This window comes from Hipposideros armiger, unplaced genomic scaffold, assembly GCF_001890085.2.
Source record: "Hipposideros armiger isolate ML-2016 unplaced genomic scaffold, ASM189008v1 scaffold_225, whole genome shotgun sequence".
NCBI classification, from domain to species: domain Eukaryota; kingdom Metazoa; phylum Chordata; class Mammalia; order Chiroptera; family Hipposideridae; genus Hipposideros; species Hipposideros armiger.
In genome coordinates, this window is record NW_017731575.1 from 2,014,512 (window position 1) to 2,032,062 (window position 17,551).

The 17,551-nt window shown below is 38.0% G+C and overlaps 1 protein-coding gene across 5 annotated transcripts in view; it reads left to right on the forward strand.

The window, feature by feature from the left end:
• CHST9 (carbohydrate sulfotransferase 9) overlaps positions 1 to 17,551 on the forward strand; it is a 244,623-nt gene that overhangs the window by 211,998 nt on the left and 15,074 nt on the right. For 2 of the 5 annotated variants that reach the window (XM_019654558.1, XM_019654557.1), the window contains one exon: positions 6,654 to 6,691. The exons of 2 other annotated variants lie outside the window; for them this stretch is intronic. In XM_019654558.1, the coding sequence (XP_019510103.1) occupies positions 6,654 to 6,691 (38 nt within the window). Of the gene's footprint in view, positions 1 to 990; positions 1,036 to 6,653; positions 6,692 to 17,551 lie in introns of those variants that run through there. One more of the 5 variants, XM_019654560.1, reaches the window with a different exon arrangement.

Here is a 17,551-nt window from a genome sequence, read left to right on the forward strand (position 1 = left end):
AATTTCCTGAGTTATGAGACTGATGAAGTTGTCTTTTGTTATGTTAATGAGATTGATTTGTACCTTACAGAAGGATGGGAGGCTGGTTGCCAGGAGAACCAACCCTGTGATTAGAGGGTTGGAACTTTCAGTCCTACTCCCCTGACCTCTGGGCAGGGAAAAGGGGCTGGAGGTTGAATCAATCGCCAATGACCAATGATTTAATCAACTGTGCCAATATAATGAAACCGCCATAAAAACCCAGAAGGATAGAGTTCAAAGAAGTTCTGGTTTGGTGAAGATGTGGAGGTGCTGGGAGAGTGGCTGATTCAGAGAGGGCATGGAAGCTCTTTTCCCTTTCCCCATGCCTTGCTCTATGCATCTCTTCCATCTGGCTGTTCCTGAGTTACATCCTTTTATAATAAACTGGTAATCTAGTAGGTAAAATGTTTTTCTGAGCTCTGTGAGACATTCTAGCAAATTAATCATACTCATGGAGGCAGTCCTGGGGACCTCCGATCTAAAGCCAGTGGGTCAGAAACACAGGTGACAACCTAGACTTGCAACTGGTATGGGGGGTGAAGGGCAGTATGATGAGACTGTTCTTAACCTGTGAGATCTGACATTGTCTCTGGGTAGTGTCAGAATTGAGTTAAATTTGTTGGATACCCAGTAAATATCTGCAGAGTTGAGTAATTGTTTAATGTGGTAAAGAAAAAGACACACATTGGAATTGGTGTCAGAATTCTAGCTTTTGACTCAGATCCAGGAGCAGTGAGAACTTAAGCTCAAACTTCTAACTTGCTACTTCCCAATAGTAAATCCTTGTGTTAGCTTGGAGACACTGTCTCTTAGTCACTGCAGACAGTGTAGAATTTGCATTCCATTTTCGAGTTATTCAAATAAAATACAACTGTTTCCCAGAGTTCTAATTTGGTATTTCTTTCCCTCTCTATAGTTTAAAAAGTCTTACATCCTGTAGCTGCCTCTATCATCTCTCTGCAGAAGATTGCCTTTCCTGAGCTCATTTTCTGCCTCCTCCAGGATGTCTTACTGGTATTTGAAACTTAACAAATGCTGAACTGAGATGATCGTCCCACCTCTACCCTTACACACCAAATTTACTTCTTTAAAACAACCCTATTTCCTTGTTTCCACCTTTGCATTAAGAATATCTCCTCTGGGGTGGGCAGTTAGCTCAGTTGGTTAGAGCACAGTGCTCATAACACCAAGGTTGCTGGTTCAATCCCCACATGGGCCACTGAGATGCACCCTCCACAACTAAACAATAAAATAAAATAAAATAAGCATTTCTTGGTTCTGTGCTTTTGCTCATGCTTTTCCTTCTGTGCAAAATACCTTTCCTCCAATCTTCTTCTGTTAATATCCTACCCAAATTAAATGCTATCTCCACCATGAAGCCTCCCCAGGTTCCCCCATCAAACATGACCTCTTCTCTTTTTTATTTGTATTAATTCTATGGAGATTTTCAATCTCCCTTATTCTTCTGTAGGGTCAAAGAACTTAAGTAACTATAAAAAAATTAGAGAAGTTATTTGTCAAATAACACACAGCTTGAGAGAGGCAAAGTCAGGACGACAAAAGTCTGAAAGTGAATCCATCACCGTTTTCACTATATCAAGACTTAAACACCTTTATTTCTGTACCTTTTAACCCCCTTCATCCATTTCATTTCCTCTACTCCCCACTGCCTCTGGCAACTGCCAGTCTGTTCTCTGTATCTATGAGCATGGTTTAGGGGTGTTTATTTTTTAGATTCCACATATAAGTAAGATCATACAGTACTTGTCTTTCTCTGTCTGACTTATTTCACTTAGCATAATGCCCTAAAGGTCGATCTATGTTGTCACAAATGGCAAGATCTCATTCTTTTTCGTGGCTGCATAATATTCCATTGTATATGTAGTCTACATTTTTTTACTCATTCATTGATAGACACTTAGGTTGTTTCCATATCTTGGCTATTAGAAATCATTCTGTAATGAACATAGGGGTGCATATATCTTTTTGAGTTAATGGTGTTTTTTTCTTCAGATAGGTATCCAGTAGTGGAATTGTTGGATCATATGGTAGTTCTATTTTCAATTTTTTGAGGAACCGCTACACTGTTTTCTGTAGTGGCTGCACCAATTTACAATCCCACCAACAGTGCACAGGGTTCCCTTTTTTCCACATTCTCACAGACACTTGATATTCCTTGTCTAGTCATTCTAACAAGTGAGAGGTGGTATCTCATTGTGATTTTGATTTGCATTTTGCTGATGATTAATGATGTTGAGCATCTTTTCATGTATCTGTTCATCATCTGTATGTCTTCTTTGGGAAAATATCTATTCAGATCTCCTGCCATTTTAAAATCAGATTGTTTGGGTTTTGTTATGGAGTCATATGAGTTTTTTATATTTTTTGGGTAATAACCCCTTATCAGATATATAACTTGCAAATATTTGCTTCTATTTCATAGGTTGACTTTTTATTTTTTTGATGGTTTCCTTTGCTGTGCAGAAGCTTTTTAGTTCGATGTCATCTCAGTTATTTAATTTTGCTTGTTGTCTTTGCTTTTGATGTCAGAGCCAAAAAATAATCATCTCTAACACCTATGTCAAAGAGTTTACCACCTATATTTTCATCTCTACTATATCAAAATTTAAATACCTTTTGACTTAACTATACAATTTACCAATAAACTCCTTATGGCTTCATGATTTCATGTTGATACTTTTTTGTGTGCTCATCATGTTTTCTCTGCTTTACCTCTGTATATCCAGAGCACCTAGCAAATTGTCCAGAATAAATGTGCATTAAAATATTTTTATGTAATAGATCAAAAAAGTGAGCTTTGCTAAAGTCAACACATATCCAGGCTTGGGGACAATCTGAAAATCCTTTGGCCTAAAGACTATAGCTTTTGAGACCTCATCCATTCTTTTTTACTTCACCAGTATTTTTTGAGTGGTTCAAGTTACATATTTAAGTTCATAAAATTGGAAAATTTAATTGAATACCCCAAATGTTTTTGTAGATAAGGAAAAGAATACAGCATTAATACATCTATCTCTTGGGCTGAATTAAATTTCATTTGACTCTAGATTGTTAACTCAAACTCAAATTATGTAACTGTGATTGAACCATCACTCTAGCCACTTCAAACTTTCTGGAATGAGCTAAAAAATAAATAATCAGCACTTTAATTTTTCAACTGTTAACCATAAAATGTATGTAGGTACTTTCCTTCCTTTCTCACACAGGTGTGTGTATTTCTACACATATACCTGCATGCTCACAATCCACAATCCACACAGACACACTCAAGCACTAGCACCACAGTTATCGTTGAAAAATGGATACTGCAGCTCCAGAGGGAAATGTTCTGATCACTCATTATGATGACAATAATTGGTATTACTATTGTCATTATTATCTGAAGTCCAGATTTGGTGCTTGACTTTTTCTGCACTAGAGTTATAAATAATGAATATCAATTTTAAAAATCTCAAAAGATCAAGGGAGTAGCTACATATGACACCTAAAGATTCCTGTTTCTAGATGGCTCTCAGTGGGGATAAACAACAATTGATAGCTCTCTTTGGGACAAAGTAGCAAGATAACATGTCTGCATATATATATATATATATATATATATATATATATATATATATATATTAGTATATGTTCTTATTAGCCATTTGTCACAGAAAAAGACTGACTTCAATCAACAGTTTATATCAAACTCATTTTCTAGACAAAGAAACTGAGGCTTGACAGTGAATGAAGTATCAGCACAGAAAGAGGGGATCCTGAGCTCCCATAATTCACGTAGCCCCTAGGTTCCTATACTTCTCATCCTTTTTCTTCTCAGTGTTTCAGGGCATTGTTCCTTCAGTTCGCACTAAGTTGGTTGGAGGTAGGCACCATAGGTTTGATTGATACAGCAATTTGCATCTCAAGGCATCGCTCGATAAATACAGTGCAATGAAAGGCTACTCTCTCACAAGCCAATTTCCCCCTCTGGGCTGACTTTAGAAGCTCATTGATGTCACTTCCTTCCTCAGTCAGCAAGTGAATTTTCTTTAATTCTCAAGACCAGCTGTCCATGCTGTCAACAGAAAGTTATTAAAATTCCTTTAAAGTGAATAAAAATAGCCTAAAAGCAAATGTACTTGGAAACAGGAAAGAATCAGTATGCAAAGTCCACAAACCTCTGAGCAAAATAATGTTGATCCAACCAGAGATTTGAAACATTGTATATTCAAGATGCTAAAAAAAAATAATTAAAAGATGCTAAACCACATACTTCTTAATCTTTTATTAGCAATGCCTTATGCAGTTAAAATTTATCCCCTAAATTCCATTCCTCTTTTTCAAGTGTGATTTGAATAAATTTGGGGATGACTTAGATTTTCCTGAAGTGGGATTCCCTCCTTTTTTCTTGCATCGTCCAGGGAATATTTATATCTCTACCAGGCTACGACTATCCATAAGCAAGAGAAAAAAAATTATCATTAGAAGCAATCATAACCATTAGGGCCACAAAATCATTATATAATTATGTATTTCAATTTATGAGAGTTTTAAGAGCTCAAGGGAGGAGATAATTTTTCTCATATTTAAATAGCAGTAACTCACAGAAATGGTCTATCTGGCTCCCGAGTTCCCGTGATGAACCAGTTGTCTTACCTCAGTAACTGGAAAACCCCTTGTTGCTTTCTCAGTCAGCCCTTTGCCTTACCCCTCAAACCCCCAGCATGGCTCATACCTTGTTCCCTGAGTTGTGTACAACCTGGTGCCTAAATCCCTCCAAAACATGGACATATTTCCTGCTATGTGCACCACTAACAGTCACCTGCCTCTTCCTTGTTTAGACAGGTGCCACGAATCCTGGGCTCACTCGGACCTTTTGCCAAGAAAACTTGTATCCGGTTTGTCTTGTCATTCCAAGACACAGCCCAGGTTTTTGTCTTGGGTTCCTACTTGTCACTGAGGCTCTCAGGTGATGCCTGCCCTGGTGCTGTCCTGCCTGCCCTGGTGCTGTCCTGCCTGCCATCAATCTCCCCAGGCCCCTAACTACAGATAATACACAATGCAGTTAAAAAGAAGCCTATGTATTCACTGTAGCTATGCTAAACAACCTTATTTTATTAAATATCAGTTTAGCAAAAGAAAATGGTAGAAATTTGGGTAGATTCACACTAAAAGCACAATTAAAATAGTACTGATCTTCAGGAAAAGTGTAAAACATGATGTTATAAATCATCTAGAATTAACTCTCAGTCTTCCACTTCAATTCCCACAATTTTAAACATTTATTGTGTTCCTAATACAGAACTAGGATACTACAGGTGTTGATAGGATGAACTAGAAGAGAAGAAAAACCTTTGACATAATCAGTTACTAGGATACTAAAATTCTTGGAAAATCAATTGGGACCTAATACATTGTAAAAATGACTGCTAGCACAAAACAAAGTATTCTGTATGGTCCAGAATTCACCTGTAGTCAACCTCATGCTCTAATATGGTCCATCGAATGGTTTTTAACCCATGAACCATTTCCTTTTACTAGGGCACCAGAGCCAAAAGCAGCTGACTTAAAATGTGGGGGTGGGTAGGAAGTGGCTGTGGCTATAAAAGGAAGCTGTGAGGGACCCTGTGGCAATGGTAATGCTCTACCTTGACTGTCAATGTCAGTATCCTTGTAGTGGTGCTGTGCTATAGACCTTCCAGGTGTTACCATTGGGGGAAACTGGGTCAAGGGTACACAGGATCTGTCTGTGCTAGTTCTTACAAATGCATGTAACTGCACAATTATCTTAATGAAAATTTTATAAGGACATGTTTAATAAAATGTATATCTCACACCAAGATGTCCACAAGCATATCATAACTGCAATGCCACAAAATGTCTTCTTTTCTCTCTTTCCTGGTGGTTTGTTGGCTATTTGTTATTACTAAGGATTATTTTCCTTCTATTTAAGACATGCATCACATTGATCACTTTCATGCTATTATTACAATGACTAAGGTTTATTATTTTAGAGTCCTTATTATTTTCCCCCATGTTGCCTTCATACGTTACTCTAATTTGTTTCTTTCCTGATCAGGATACCATTTATAGAACTGTTAGCTTGTACTTTAGTTAATCTCTGGCAGTACTGTAACAACAAGGCGTAATAATGTCTTTATCATAGTCACACGTAAGTGAACAGTTTTTTAAAATAGCACTTCTGCCATCTGCCACTTTAAATCTCCTTGTCTAGTCCTCAAGGTTGCATGAGCTCAGTGGTAGTATTATACTTGAACAGGTTGTCATTGTTTGGAAACCTTTAATTGGATATTGTTCAAATTTTTCTTCGGTCCTTTTCATCTCTTCACCACTTCTCTGCCAGAGTTTAATACATTCTTCTGGTATCACCCTTCCCAGATTTCCATTTCGTTTTCTGTTATCTTTGTCTAATGTGGTTTAGTTAGGTTTTTACTTTTTTTTTTCATCCCAATTATTGGACCAATTGTAAATGTTCATATTGTAATACAAATCTTTGCTTAGAGAGCCCATGACGGCTATTGGAGTCTTCAGTGAGAACAGAGCAAAACCAGTACTGTATTTTCTTCAATTGTACCATTTAATATTAAATTTCTTTTTGCTTTCTCTTTCAGTGACTAGAGAAAAAATCCAGGAACATAACACCGACCAGGTATTTCCTTACTTCTCATAAACCATAACATAGAATTTTGCTTTAAATGTTAATAATTAGGCATTGTTAAATATAAAATATATATATAGAAAGGGCATTGCTGGCTATTGGGTACAAGTCATTGGCTCTGAGTCGAATTGGTCGTATGTGGATGATCACGTGCTTTCATGTCTCCCCCACCTCATTCTCCCCACCACACCATCTTCCCCAAGAATGGGAAACAGTGGAGAGTGGGACTCTGCCAGGTCTGGTGTGTACACATCCCTCTGAGCATATCCTGACCTGTGCATTGATACCATCATGGCTGCAAACAGATACTTTTATCTACTTCTCCTTTAACTAAGGTGACTCTCCTCTGTGATTTTCCCAAGTTCTAATTCTCCCTGTCACTCCCTCCCAAACAGTTAAGAGCTGAACTCCTAGCAGTGGAAATGTACAAGTTGACTTTCCATTCTGGTCTTTGATATCTACCCACAGTTAACCAGTGCCTTCCTGTCTGCTTCACTATTTTCTTATCCAGTCTTTTTACTGATTTATTTTTTATGTTTACCAGTAGATGGAGTCACTCTGTGTAACTATTGAAGGGGCTTGAGACATGCAGCCACACATATAAACCAAGGACGGCCTTCACCAAACCCTGTCTTGCCCCACCCCACCATCTCTTTCCAGAGGCCAGTCCCACTGCAGTTTCTCCAAATGCTGCCTGCGCGACTGGACTCAGAGAATGCAAACACTGGCCTATGGCAAATATGCTCAGGTTTCCCTCACAGCCACAAAGCCCCATGTCTTTTTATTGTTGTTGCTGTCCTCTGACATAAATTATAACTCACCCTTGCCAAGGAGAAGAGTGGTAAATCTACATTTACACCAGTCAAGGGAACATTTTTCAAACTCTTCTCCTAATGGGCTTCAAAATAAGTTCCAATTCTAGTCCCACTGTCATTCCACCCACACAAATTAAGTTGTAGCTTTAACTAGTCTGTGCCAGATGCCCGGTAACTCATCAAGCTTTAAAAATTGTTAAGTCACTTGGCTAATATACTATACTGCAAATTCACTAGGCAAAATTTAATGCTTATCAAATACCATTTTGCTTTTAAATGTGATTGTAAGTGTTGACTCAAAGTACCAACCATCTTAATACTTGAAAATGCTGTCATTGTGTGTTGGCAAAATCAGTTAGCCATTTCAAATAGTTTGTTTGCCTTTTGAGCTTAGTTTCTTTATCATTGTATTTTCAATTATTTGTATATACTCAAGTGGTTTGGGAAGGCTGAACAACAGTTACCCAGTAAAGTTTATTGCTACCATTTTTATTTATTTAAGTCACATAGGGAATACTTTTCCTTATAAAGAGACCAGTTTTCTTTATTAACAAGTTAAAAGCAGTTGATCAAGAATTGTATTAAGGCTACTTCTTAGGGGCATATTTTCATTTCTTGTATTTTCCTTTTTTTTTTACATTTAGTTGAACTAATAGAGATGTGGACATCAAAATAGAACATCAAATATTTACTCATAATCTTAAACATTGATTTAATGCCAGATAAAATCATAATGGTTTCCAATCCCAATTAGAAAATGAAATTCTTTGGACTTTAACATGAGAGATTAGGGGCTTACGTATATTAGTTACACAGTCGTTCTCAGGGCAGATAGTTTTGTGATTCAATCAGTGTCTGCCAGCTACTATTTCTAATTCTACAATAGAATTTTTATTCTTTCTTCTGCCAAGGAGTGAGGTTCTCCCCACTCTCAAGAATGCATTAGCAATACAATTCAAAGAGGCATTTTACACCTCCAATTTATCTACATTTTGGCAAAGAGCCAAGAAATGAAGTCACCCCCTCCCCTTCTTTAAATTGCTTTATCACCAAAAGAATTTGGCCCTTAAAAAACATTTTTGAAAACTCACTTCAGATAATCAATACAGTGTTCATGATCAAAAAAGAATGCAAAATGGAGCACTGTTGAGCGTTAATCTTGACCTTAAATCCTTCCCACTAGGCACTATAGATTGTGTAATTAAATTGAATTTGAAAATCGAATCCTTCCCCACCCCTTCAGTAGGCAAGCTCTAAGTTGCACACCAATGTGAGAAATCAGGGCTGGAGTGGAGGGAAGCTCTAGCCTACTGGCCAATATCCAGAGTGCATTTTTAGCCCACAGCTATTTTACCACACCTGAGTTCTGAGAACAAACAACTGTTAGAGTTCTCGGGAGTGAACGTTGGATTCTTTCCTGTGTAATTCACTGGGGAAATTAGTATGCTTTTTAAAAGTAACGTGTAAACATAGCCTGTTTACGAGAAGAGGACAAAAATGAGCAGTGAACCACTTGGCAGCTTACGTCCCACAATGGGATGAATGCATGACCCATTTTTTTCAGCTCTCTCTTTGGCAGTTCAATCCTGCAACAATTTCCTTTCTGAAAAATGTTCCTTCTGGAAGAGAAATCTCCTGTAAGTTTTCAAAATAATTTTTACTCTAGTAGATTAAAGATAATAGCTTAAAATACTACCAAAACTACCCTCGAAACCAAATTAGAATATGGGAAAACTGAATGTAAAAAATTTAACTTTTGGAAACTGCTTTATTATATAGTAGAGGATAAAAACCTTGTGTTTATTCCTTTTGTGTAGTAGCTCATTGAAACCCATAGTGAATTAATACTAGCTAGGTAACAGAGGGACACTGACTACGGGGCTCTATTGCTTGTGGAGAAGATATGCAATTTACAGAGAACACTCACAGCAATGGTGCTGGCTATGACAAAAGCTTCCCTTCACTGACTGCCCAGTTCAGAGAGATCCAACACCGTGGGTGCTGTTATAGCCTACGTATTTTTTTTTTCTGAGGCTGCTGTAACAAACTATCACAAACAGGGTCCTTCCTAATAACACAAATGTATTATCTCACAGTTCTGAAGGCTAGATTTTCAAAATCAAGGTGTCAGCAAGGTCATGCTCTCCTTGAAACCTCTAAAGCAGCGGTTCTCAACCTTTCACAGGGGTCGCCTAAGACGATCTGAAAACACATATTTTCGATGGTCTTAGCAACCGAGACACCGCTCCTCTATCCGTCTCCAGGCCCACATGCAGATACGCCCACATGCGACCCCTGTGAAAGGGTCCTTCGACCCCCAAAGGGGTCGCAAGACACAGGTTGAGAACTGCTGCCTAAGGGAAGATCTTTTCTTGCCTCTTCTGATGACAGCTGGAAAATCTTGGCACACCTTGGCTTGTAGCTGCATCACTTCCATCTCTGCCTCCATCATCACATGGCTGTCCTCCCTGTGTGTCTCTTCTTTTCTTATAAGAAAACCAGCTTATGGCCCACCCTAATGATGTCATGTTAACTTAATTACATCTGCAAATTCTATTTCCTAGTAAGGTGACATTTACAGGTACCAGGAGTTACGACTTCAACTTATTTATTTGGGGGACATAGCCCATAACAAGCCGGAAACTTCAGAGCCATCATCTCCATCCATCCATCTACTCCATCTCTCCCTCTGACCACTGAGCGTTTCCTTTTTTTAAAATTAAGGTTATTGGGATGACATTGTTTAGTAACATTATATAAGTGTCAGGTGTACAATTCTATAATACATCATCTGTATATAGGTCCAATATAACACTGTTCCACTAACATTTTCACTCCTTTTTCTGAATGTATAAAATTTACTCATATTCCAAAACCTACCCAACTACCAGCTTTTTTCATAAAATTTTTCTCCTCCTATAACTAAGAATAATAGTCTTGCCCTCTTCTACACTCCTATATTTTTTTCTGCCACTTTGCTATAGACCCTTGTACTTTCTACTCTATAGTCTAATTATTTATAGACTATAAATAATTTATATATATATATATATAATATACATATATATTTTGTGCCTAAATAGTAACGTCATAAAGGGAAGAAATCATGTTTGGTTCATTTCTGTGTCCACTATTAGACCTTGTACATCATAAGCACCCAACTATTGGGTTGTCGGAAAAGTCATGACGCATTTTTGCAATGAAAAACATAGAAAAAAAATATGTCATGACTTTTCCAACAATTCAATAATTTCTGGTCAAATGTAAATTCTTCAGCTCACTAAATTATTACCCTAGTAGCAAGAGGAATGACAAAATGTAGGCAATCTACTCCCTGTACCCTGGACCGCTCAAACCTGGTGTGTCATTTGTTCTTGGAAGGCAGGAACCAGGTATTGTCCTTTGCCCTCCAGGTAAGGAATTTAACCCAGAAATAGAAGTGACAAGCTAAGACTGCACATGGTCTCTATGAATAATAAATAGTCACTCAGTCGGGGAATGAAAGATTTGAAGGGCAGGAAGACCCACACCTTTATTTCACTTTCGTGTCCACATTCTATAATTGCTTATAGAATGTTAAACAGCTTGCTGGGATCAAGACTTGGGCGCCTGCCCTTTTCTCAAATGTAAGCATGGCAATGCCATTCACTGCTGCCTTTTCAGTGTAGCGTGAACTTTGCAGCTTCTAAATTTAAAGTGGGATTGCATTACCTTGCACTATTCTTATCAAAATGTCCATGCACCCAAGGAGACAACTTTGACTTAAAGAGAGTTTCTCTTTGCAAGTTCAGTACTAATGGAACTAGTAAAGGTTCCATCTCCCTAATTCTCTTTTAAGAGTACCTTCTAGAATTGGAAGTTGTGCTGTTGAAAAGGTATCCAACTTATGATTCTTCCTTTAAATGCTTGAAAGCAAGACTAAAAGGATAAAAAAATGGTGGCACTAATGGTGGTTAACAAAGAAGGATTTATAAAGATGGTATTTATTAAAGGTCAGATGGCTTCATATGTAGAAAATACTTAGGTGTAAATGTCAAATGCTCACCTCTTTAATGGGAAGCTGAGAAAGGTATAATATTGTGTAAGGGTGTCTGTGGAAATAGACAATAGTCTGTGGAACTATATTGCCATGACAAAGGGAGGAGGAGAAAACAGCCCTTGGGTATTTTAAAAGCATGAACACCAGGAAGAAAATAATGGTTGGAAAAAAGAAAAATGTTTATTAGCAACACTGCAAGATCTATTAGCAATCAAATATGCAGACAATTCTCACTGAAGCACTCAGAATGCTTCTGAACAATTACAGCCAATGATTATGCTAGTCACTCAATCTGCCATCTCATTTATTTGTCACAATAACCCTGGGAGGATGCCTGTTTTAATTCTTTTTTATACAGGTGGAAACTCAGGCTTGAAAGGGTTAGCAATTTTTCAGATCCTGCTGTGTTTAGCCCGAAATTAATAATCATAATGGCTATTAAGTGCTTCATGAGTTTTCTGGGTATGGGCACTATGTTAAATTTTACATAAAATTATCTCATTTAAACCTCACAGCGGCAACCCTGTGAGGCAAGTACAAATCAAGGGAGTCAGTTAGTGAGTTTAAGTAGTTTGCCTAAGATCACACACAAGAATGGAAGCAGGCAATCCAACTCTACAGTATAAGGACCAGCCACTATTCTATGCTGCTTTAAATATCTTTATTTATAAGCACACAGCTGGTGAGTGGCAGAGCTGGAATCTGAAACCAGATGTATCTCATTCTGAAATGCTTTCTCTTCACTATTGCGTTATGTCACTACTTGGTCTGGAAGCTGTTCTATTAATTAAATGATCCCACTTATGACTACCCTAATCAGTACTCCAATTTCGACACCAACACCGAAGCAATTGGTTCTAATACTCTAGAATATTTATGATGTGATAGTTTTTGTTTTTCTTCAGAGTTTCAACAATCAAGATGAGCATATACTCACTCTGGATTCCTGTTGAGCATTAAATTACTTTTTTAATTAATGAAAAATCAAATGAATCTAATCTAAGAGAAAAACTATTTGTCACCTTGAAAGGAGATTAAAAACTGGAGGGAAAAAAAATACACACACACACACACACACATTGGGATAATCTGTTGCCCACTGGCAATTTTCCTCAGCAGAGCCCAGATAAAACTAACAAGGACATAAAATGAGAACAGCAGCAGAAATCTTTATTTTCACCAACTATAAAATGCTCTCTTGTTCTTTTATTTTCCAGAAACTTGCCTTACTTCTAAAAACTCTTTTGTAAGTTCTTCACTGTTAGTAGTAACAGTGTCATTATCTATGTACTCATGTGAGAAAATATGGAATACTGAAACTCTGTGCTGAAAATGTAGCATCTATTAAAAGGAATAAAAGTGGTTAACGTACCATCTAGTGTAAAAGAATCTCACCGCCTGAGATATAACCCAAGAGGCCTGTGAAATCTATTCCATAAATGGTTTCTAGTCAATCTGTTTCTTTTCTTGTTCCTCCTCTGAACTTTTCTAATCATATCCCTCCCTACTTGCTAGCATCGGTACCTGAAGATAAGTAACTAGGTAACTGAAATTTTTCAGCTTAGCAGATTTTATTGGCAAAATGGTTAGCACTGTCATTTGAGATTTTTCCCTCAACACATAGCAACAAACCACAGTAACCAAGTTGTACTAGCCAGGAGAACACTTAGTAGAGACCCTTCAAAATTTCGTAACTCAAACATTATTTACATGTAGAAAGCCTTTCTTTCCCGTCTTTGGTTAAACTATAATCAAAATGGACCAACGAGCCAATTTGTCATCACATTTGAATATACATTCTAAAATACAGTATTTTATTTGTCACTATTTTACCCAAGTTATTCTTTCTCTTCATAATAAAGAACTGAATAAAAGACTCAAGTAAAAACTTGATATCTTCTGCAATTGTGTGAAAAAAGCCCTTGAGTTATCATCATTTTGAATAAAAGTTATTGTTGACACACACCCAAAAAAAAATGTGTTTTAAGAAGTAGAGACCAAGGAATCAGAAATATTTTTACAGTATATACCTATATACCTATCATTGCTTAAGTTATGTTCCACATAATGATACTAAAATGGCTATTTCCTTTGTATTTATAAATTGAAACACTTTTTAAAATCTTTATTAGTTTGAATTTCACTATTTCCAACACGTGGCCACAATACATATTTCTAAAAGCCCCAAAAGAAAAAAATAAAAGCATTGGTCATTAATACTAGGGCAATTCCATAGAAACCATTCTTTAAATATGATTTAGACCTCTGAGGGCAGATCCCTGAGTATCCATCAAGGGACCTGCCTGATATTGTGTGTAGACTTTGTGTGTATCTGCATTTTGCTGAGAAAATGCTCCTTGGTCCTCATCAGAATCTCAGGAGTAAAAGGAAGTGCCCTATACAGTTTTTCTACCTCTCATTAGAGAGAGAAAATTATCACACTTATCTCTTTTATTATGCAAAAATTAAACCAATGTTATTTAAACTTTATTTTGTAAAGTAGCAGTAATCAGAGAACAAATTTCTGGGTAGGGAAAGATAAACAAACAAGTAGTAAAAACTCAGAGTACCAGTAACCATCCCAGTAAGAGCTACCTTGCCTTTATTATCCTTAATGTGGAAAAAGTTATTATCTCCAGAAATGTTACGTTACATTCTGTGGTTGATCCTCAAACAAGAATCAGTGTTTCATCACTGGTATGTGCCTTGCTCAAAATGTATTGAAGGGAATATTTTCATCATACTATTACTGGATAATTCAATTAGGCCAATGTTCTGTGGATGTAAGAACAATGTAATTTGCTATGTTGAATGATTAGCAATCAGGTTTCTCTCATTTTCTAAGGCAATGGATTAACTAAAATGTGACCATAAACAAAATAGATTTTATTAGGCATAATCTACTTTTAAACAAATGAAATTAATTCTTTGCCTGACCTAAAGCTTTGAAAATGAAAGACCAAAATTAAACACATGCTTCCAATTTTGGTTCTGTTCTAAGATGACACTTAATATAAAAGTTACAATTTAACTTCCCCTCAAGTATTCCATACTTGAGACTAAATGACTCTTAGAAATATGTTCATCAACAGATGGGAGCCACTTATGGCCTCATAAACTCCAAAGCAAGTGAAATTATCTCAGCAAAAGAGAAAGATTATGAGAAAGCCTCATCTGGTTATTTCAGAGATGATTAATGCATTACATATTGGCTCAATGGTTCAATGAATATTGACAGATAATCACCGTTCTTCATACAAGAGAAATACTGAAGAGACAAATGCTAGTGATATATGTTTTTAATCAATCATTAAGCAATTTCCACACATACCCTGAGCTTAGAGCTGTGCTAAGTGCGATGGAGGCTGTGGAGGAAAGTGCCTGCACAGAGCCTGTTCTAAAGGGATTTTCTATCTTGAAAAAGAAGACTAACATACCTTAAGTGCTGCACAGACTGACAGAGAATGAATGTGTTATTACTTACTTGCTCATTAACTACAGAGTATGGATAGTGTGGGAGTTTGGAGAAATCAACAATCAATTAAAAAGCGGCCACAGAAGGATCATGGAGGACTTTGAGAACCAAAGTTACTCAGATTTGATTCAGCAGGAAGTTAATGTGGTAGCACTGAAAATTGTGGAGTTGAGAAATGACCTTAGGAAAATTAGCCTGGAATTTTCTTAAAACCATATCCTGTATTTTCCTTTTTTGCTCCTTCTCCACTCTTAACCGCCACCAATCTCTCTCCAGGCTACGCGGATTAGCTCCTACTGTGACTCTTACCAGCCCCCAGTCCATTCTCCACATGACCAGCAGGGTGAGCTTTACAAAATGTCAATCACATCATGTTAGCCCCCTGTAGAAAACCTCCAGTCGCTTATATTTCACTTCTGATAAAACCCAAAGTCCTTCCCATGATCTCCATGATCTGACATTCCTACAAGATGTGGTCCTTGCCTTCTCTTTGATTTCAGCTTGTGTCACTGGGCCCTTATCACTTATGTGACAACCACATTGGCCTCCCGTCTGGCCTCGCAGTAGGCCAGGCTGATTCCCATGTGCGGGTCCTTGGCACTCACTGCCCCTGCTCGAAACACTCTGCTCCCAGATCGTGCGTTCCTTCTAGTCATTCAAAGCTCAGCCCAAGCAGCTTCTCCACAGTGGATCTTCCCCGGATCTTCACCACCTTCCCTTGCCACTAAAGCTCTGTTACATCACTCTGTGTTTGCATCACACTTATCAGCATAAAAATTTTCCTGATTTATTCATTTGTTTACTTGTTCATTATCAACCTTCACTCACAAGAACGTAAATACCATGAGAACAGAACCCTTGTCAGAGTGGTTTGTTAAAAATGAGTCTATAACAGGAGCCAGGAGGAGACACAATCCTGCTGATGAGTTTGGGGAGTTGGAAGATGCTGCAACTCAACATTCAAGTGTCCTCTTCCTCATGACAGGAAATAGATGTTTTTCCTCAATGTATAAGTCCCCATGAAGCTGGCATCATAGATATAGTGTCTTGGTGGTAAAAAGCCCTGAGGACCAGGTTCTCTGCTCACTGGGAATTTACAGAGTTGAAAGATACCTGCAACTTTCCTCATTTCATCCCTGATCCAGGTACACAGCTCACACGTGTCTACATATTATTGTGTTTTTCCAGATTTGCATTCACTGAAATGCCAAGATATAAAATAAGCTTTTTTAAAGGCCACTGTGGATGGAGTAAAGCTATCGCTACTCCATAACCACCAAATCTGCACATATGTGTTTCTAACAGGAGTGTAGAGGCAGAAGAGGAAATAAAGAGGCTGTGAAGATAAGGAGCTTTGTTCAAAGGCTGTCATAAAAGCTGAGCAGATGACCAGAATCTCTGTGTGGTTTATGGTACAAAGAAAGAGACCCAAAATCCAGGCAGCACTAGCTTACATTGTGGTCTTCTAAAATCAAAAGCCCAGCACCTCGATGGCCATGCTAAAGTATTGGGGGTTGTTCATTAGAACATCAGCTCTTGGTACCCAACATGCATAACTCAAATTGGAGCAGAGAAGCAACCAAAGGTTGGGTGATGTCCACTGGCCCCTCTAAATAGAGTTGACTTGGGCACATTCAACCACCTCAAGGAGGCTCAGTAGGAAGGATGGTATTCATTTGGATCAAATCAAAAGGAAACACTCTTCTGATTACAGATGCGATGGCACTGAGATCCCTGTGAGGTAAGCTTGTGTTATTCAGTTTTGGAGCCAGAAAAGCCTCTATTTTAATCCCAGCTGTAGCAATTGTAAGACACATGGCAAGTTTAATGGAAACACGATCATAACCACCTGCCAGAGCTGGGGAGAGGATTCATTTGTTAGAGCAGCACCTGTCACACATGAAGCCCTCCATAGAGATACATCCAAAACCCACTCTCACCAATCATCCTCTCCCTGTGGCTTTTGTGCAGGAGCTGTCCTTTAAAGGGTACCAGAGCCTTGGCAGGAGTCAAGGAAGGCAAACTCACCTCCCTTGCCAACTGGTATAAATACCTCCCTCCTCACTCAGGATGATGCATGCTCTAGACCTGAGGATCTCAAAAGATGGGTGATGAGTAGATGAGGCAAGAGGGTTGTCCCATTGGTCTGAGAACTGATCCAAAAGTGCAAATTTTTTTTTGGTTTTCACAGGTGAATGGTGCTCAAAGCCACCCACTTCCATCTTGCTACAGTATTGGCTATAGGCCAGTTACAGGCGGCCCACAGTTTTGTGAGGCCCTAAGAAAGGCCCTGTATGGAGCCTGAGACTTCTTTGTGGACAGTTTTCCCTTGTGTGGGCGTAAATGGAATGAATAAGCTGTGATATTACTTCTGAGCAAGGTACACCAAAATGTGTTTGTTCCTTCCAAGAAGCAGATTACAGAATTATAGTGAGGAAAAAGGAGTGACAGTGCCATTTTGGAAGGCTCTTCAGAGAATTACGCTTGTTTGATGATACCTGAGTTTCTGTAAATAGATTAGG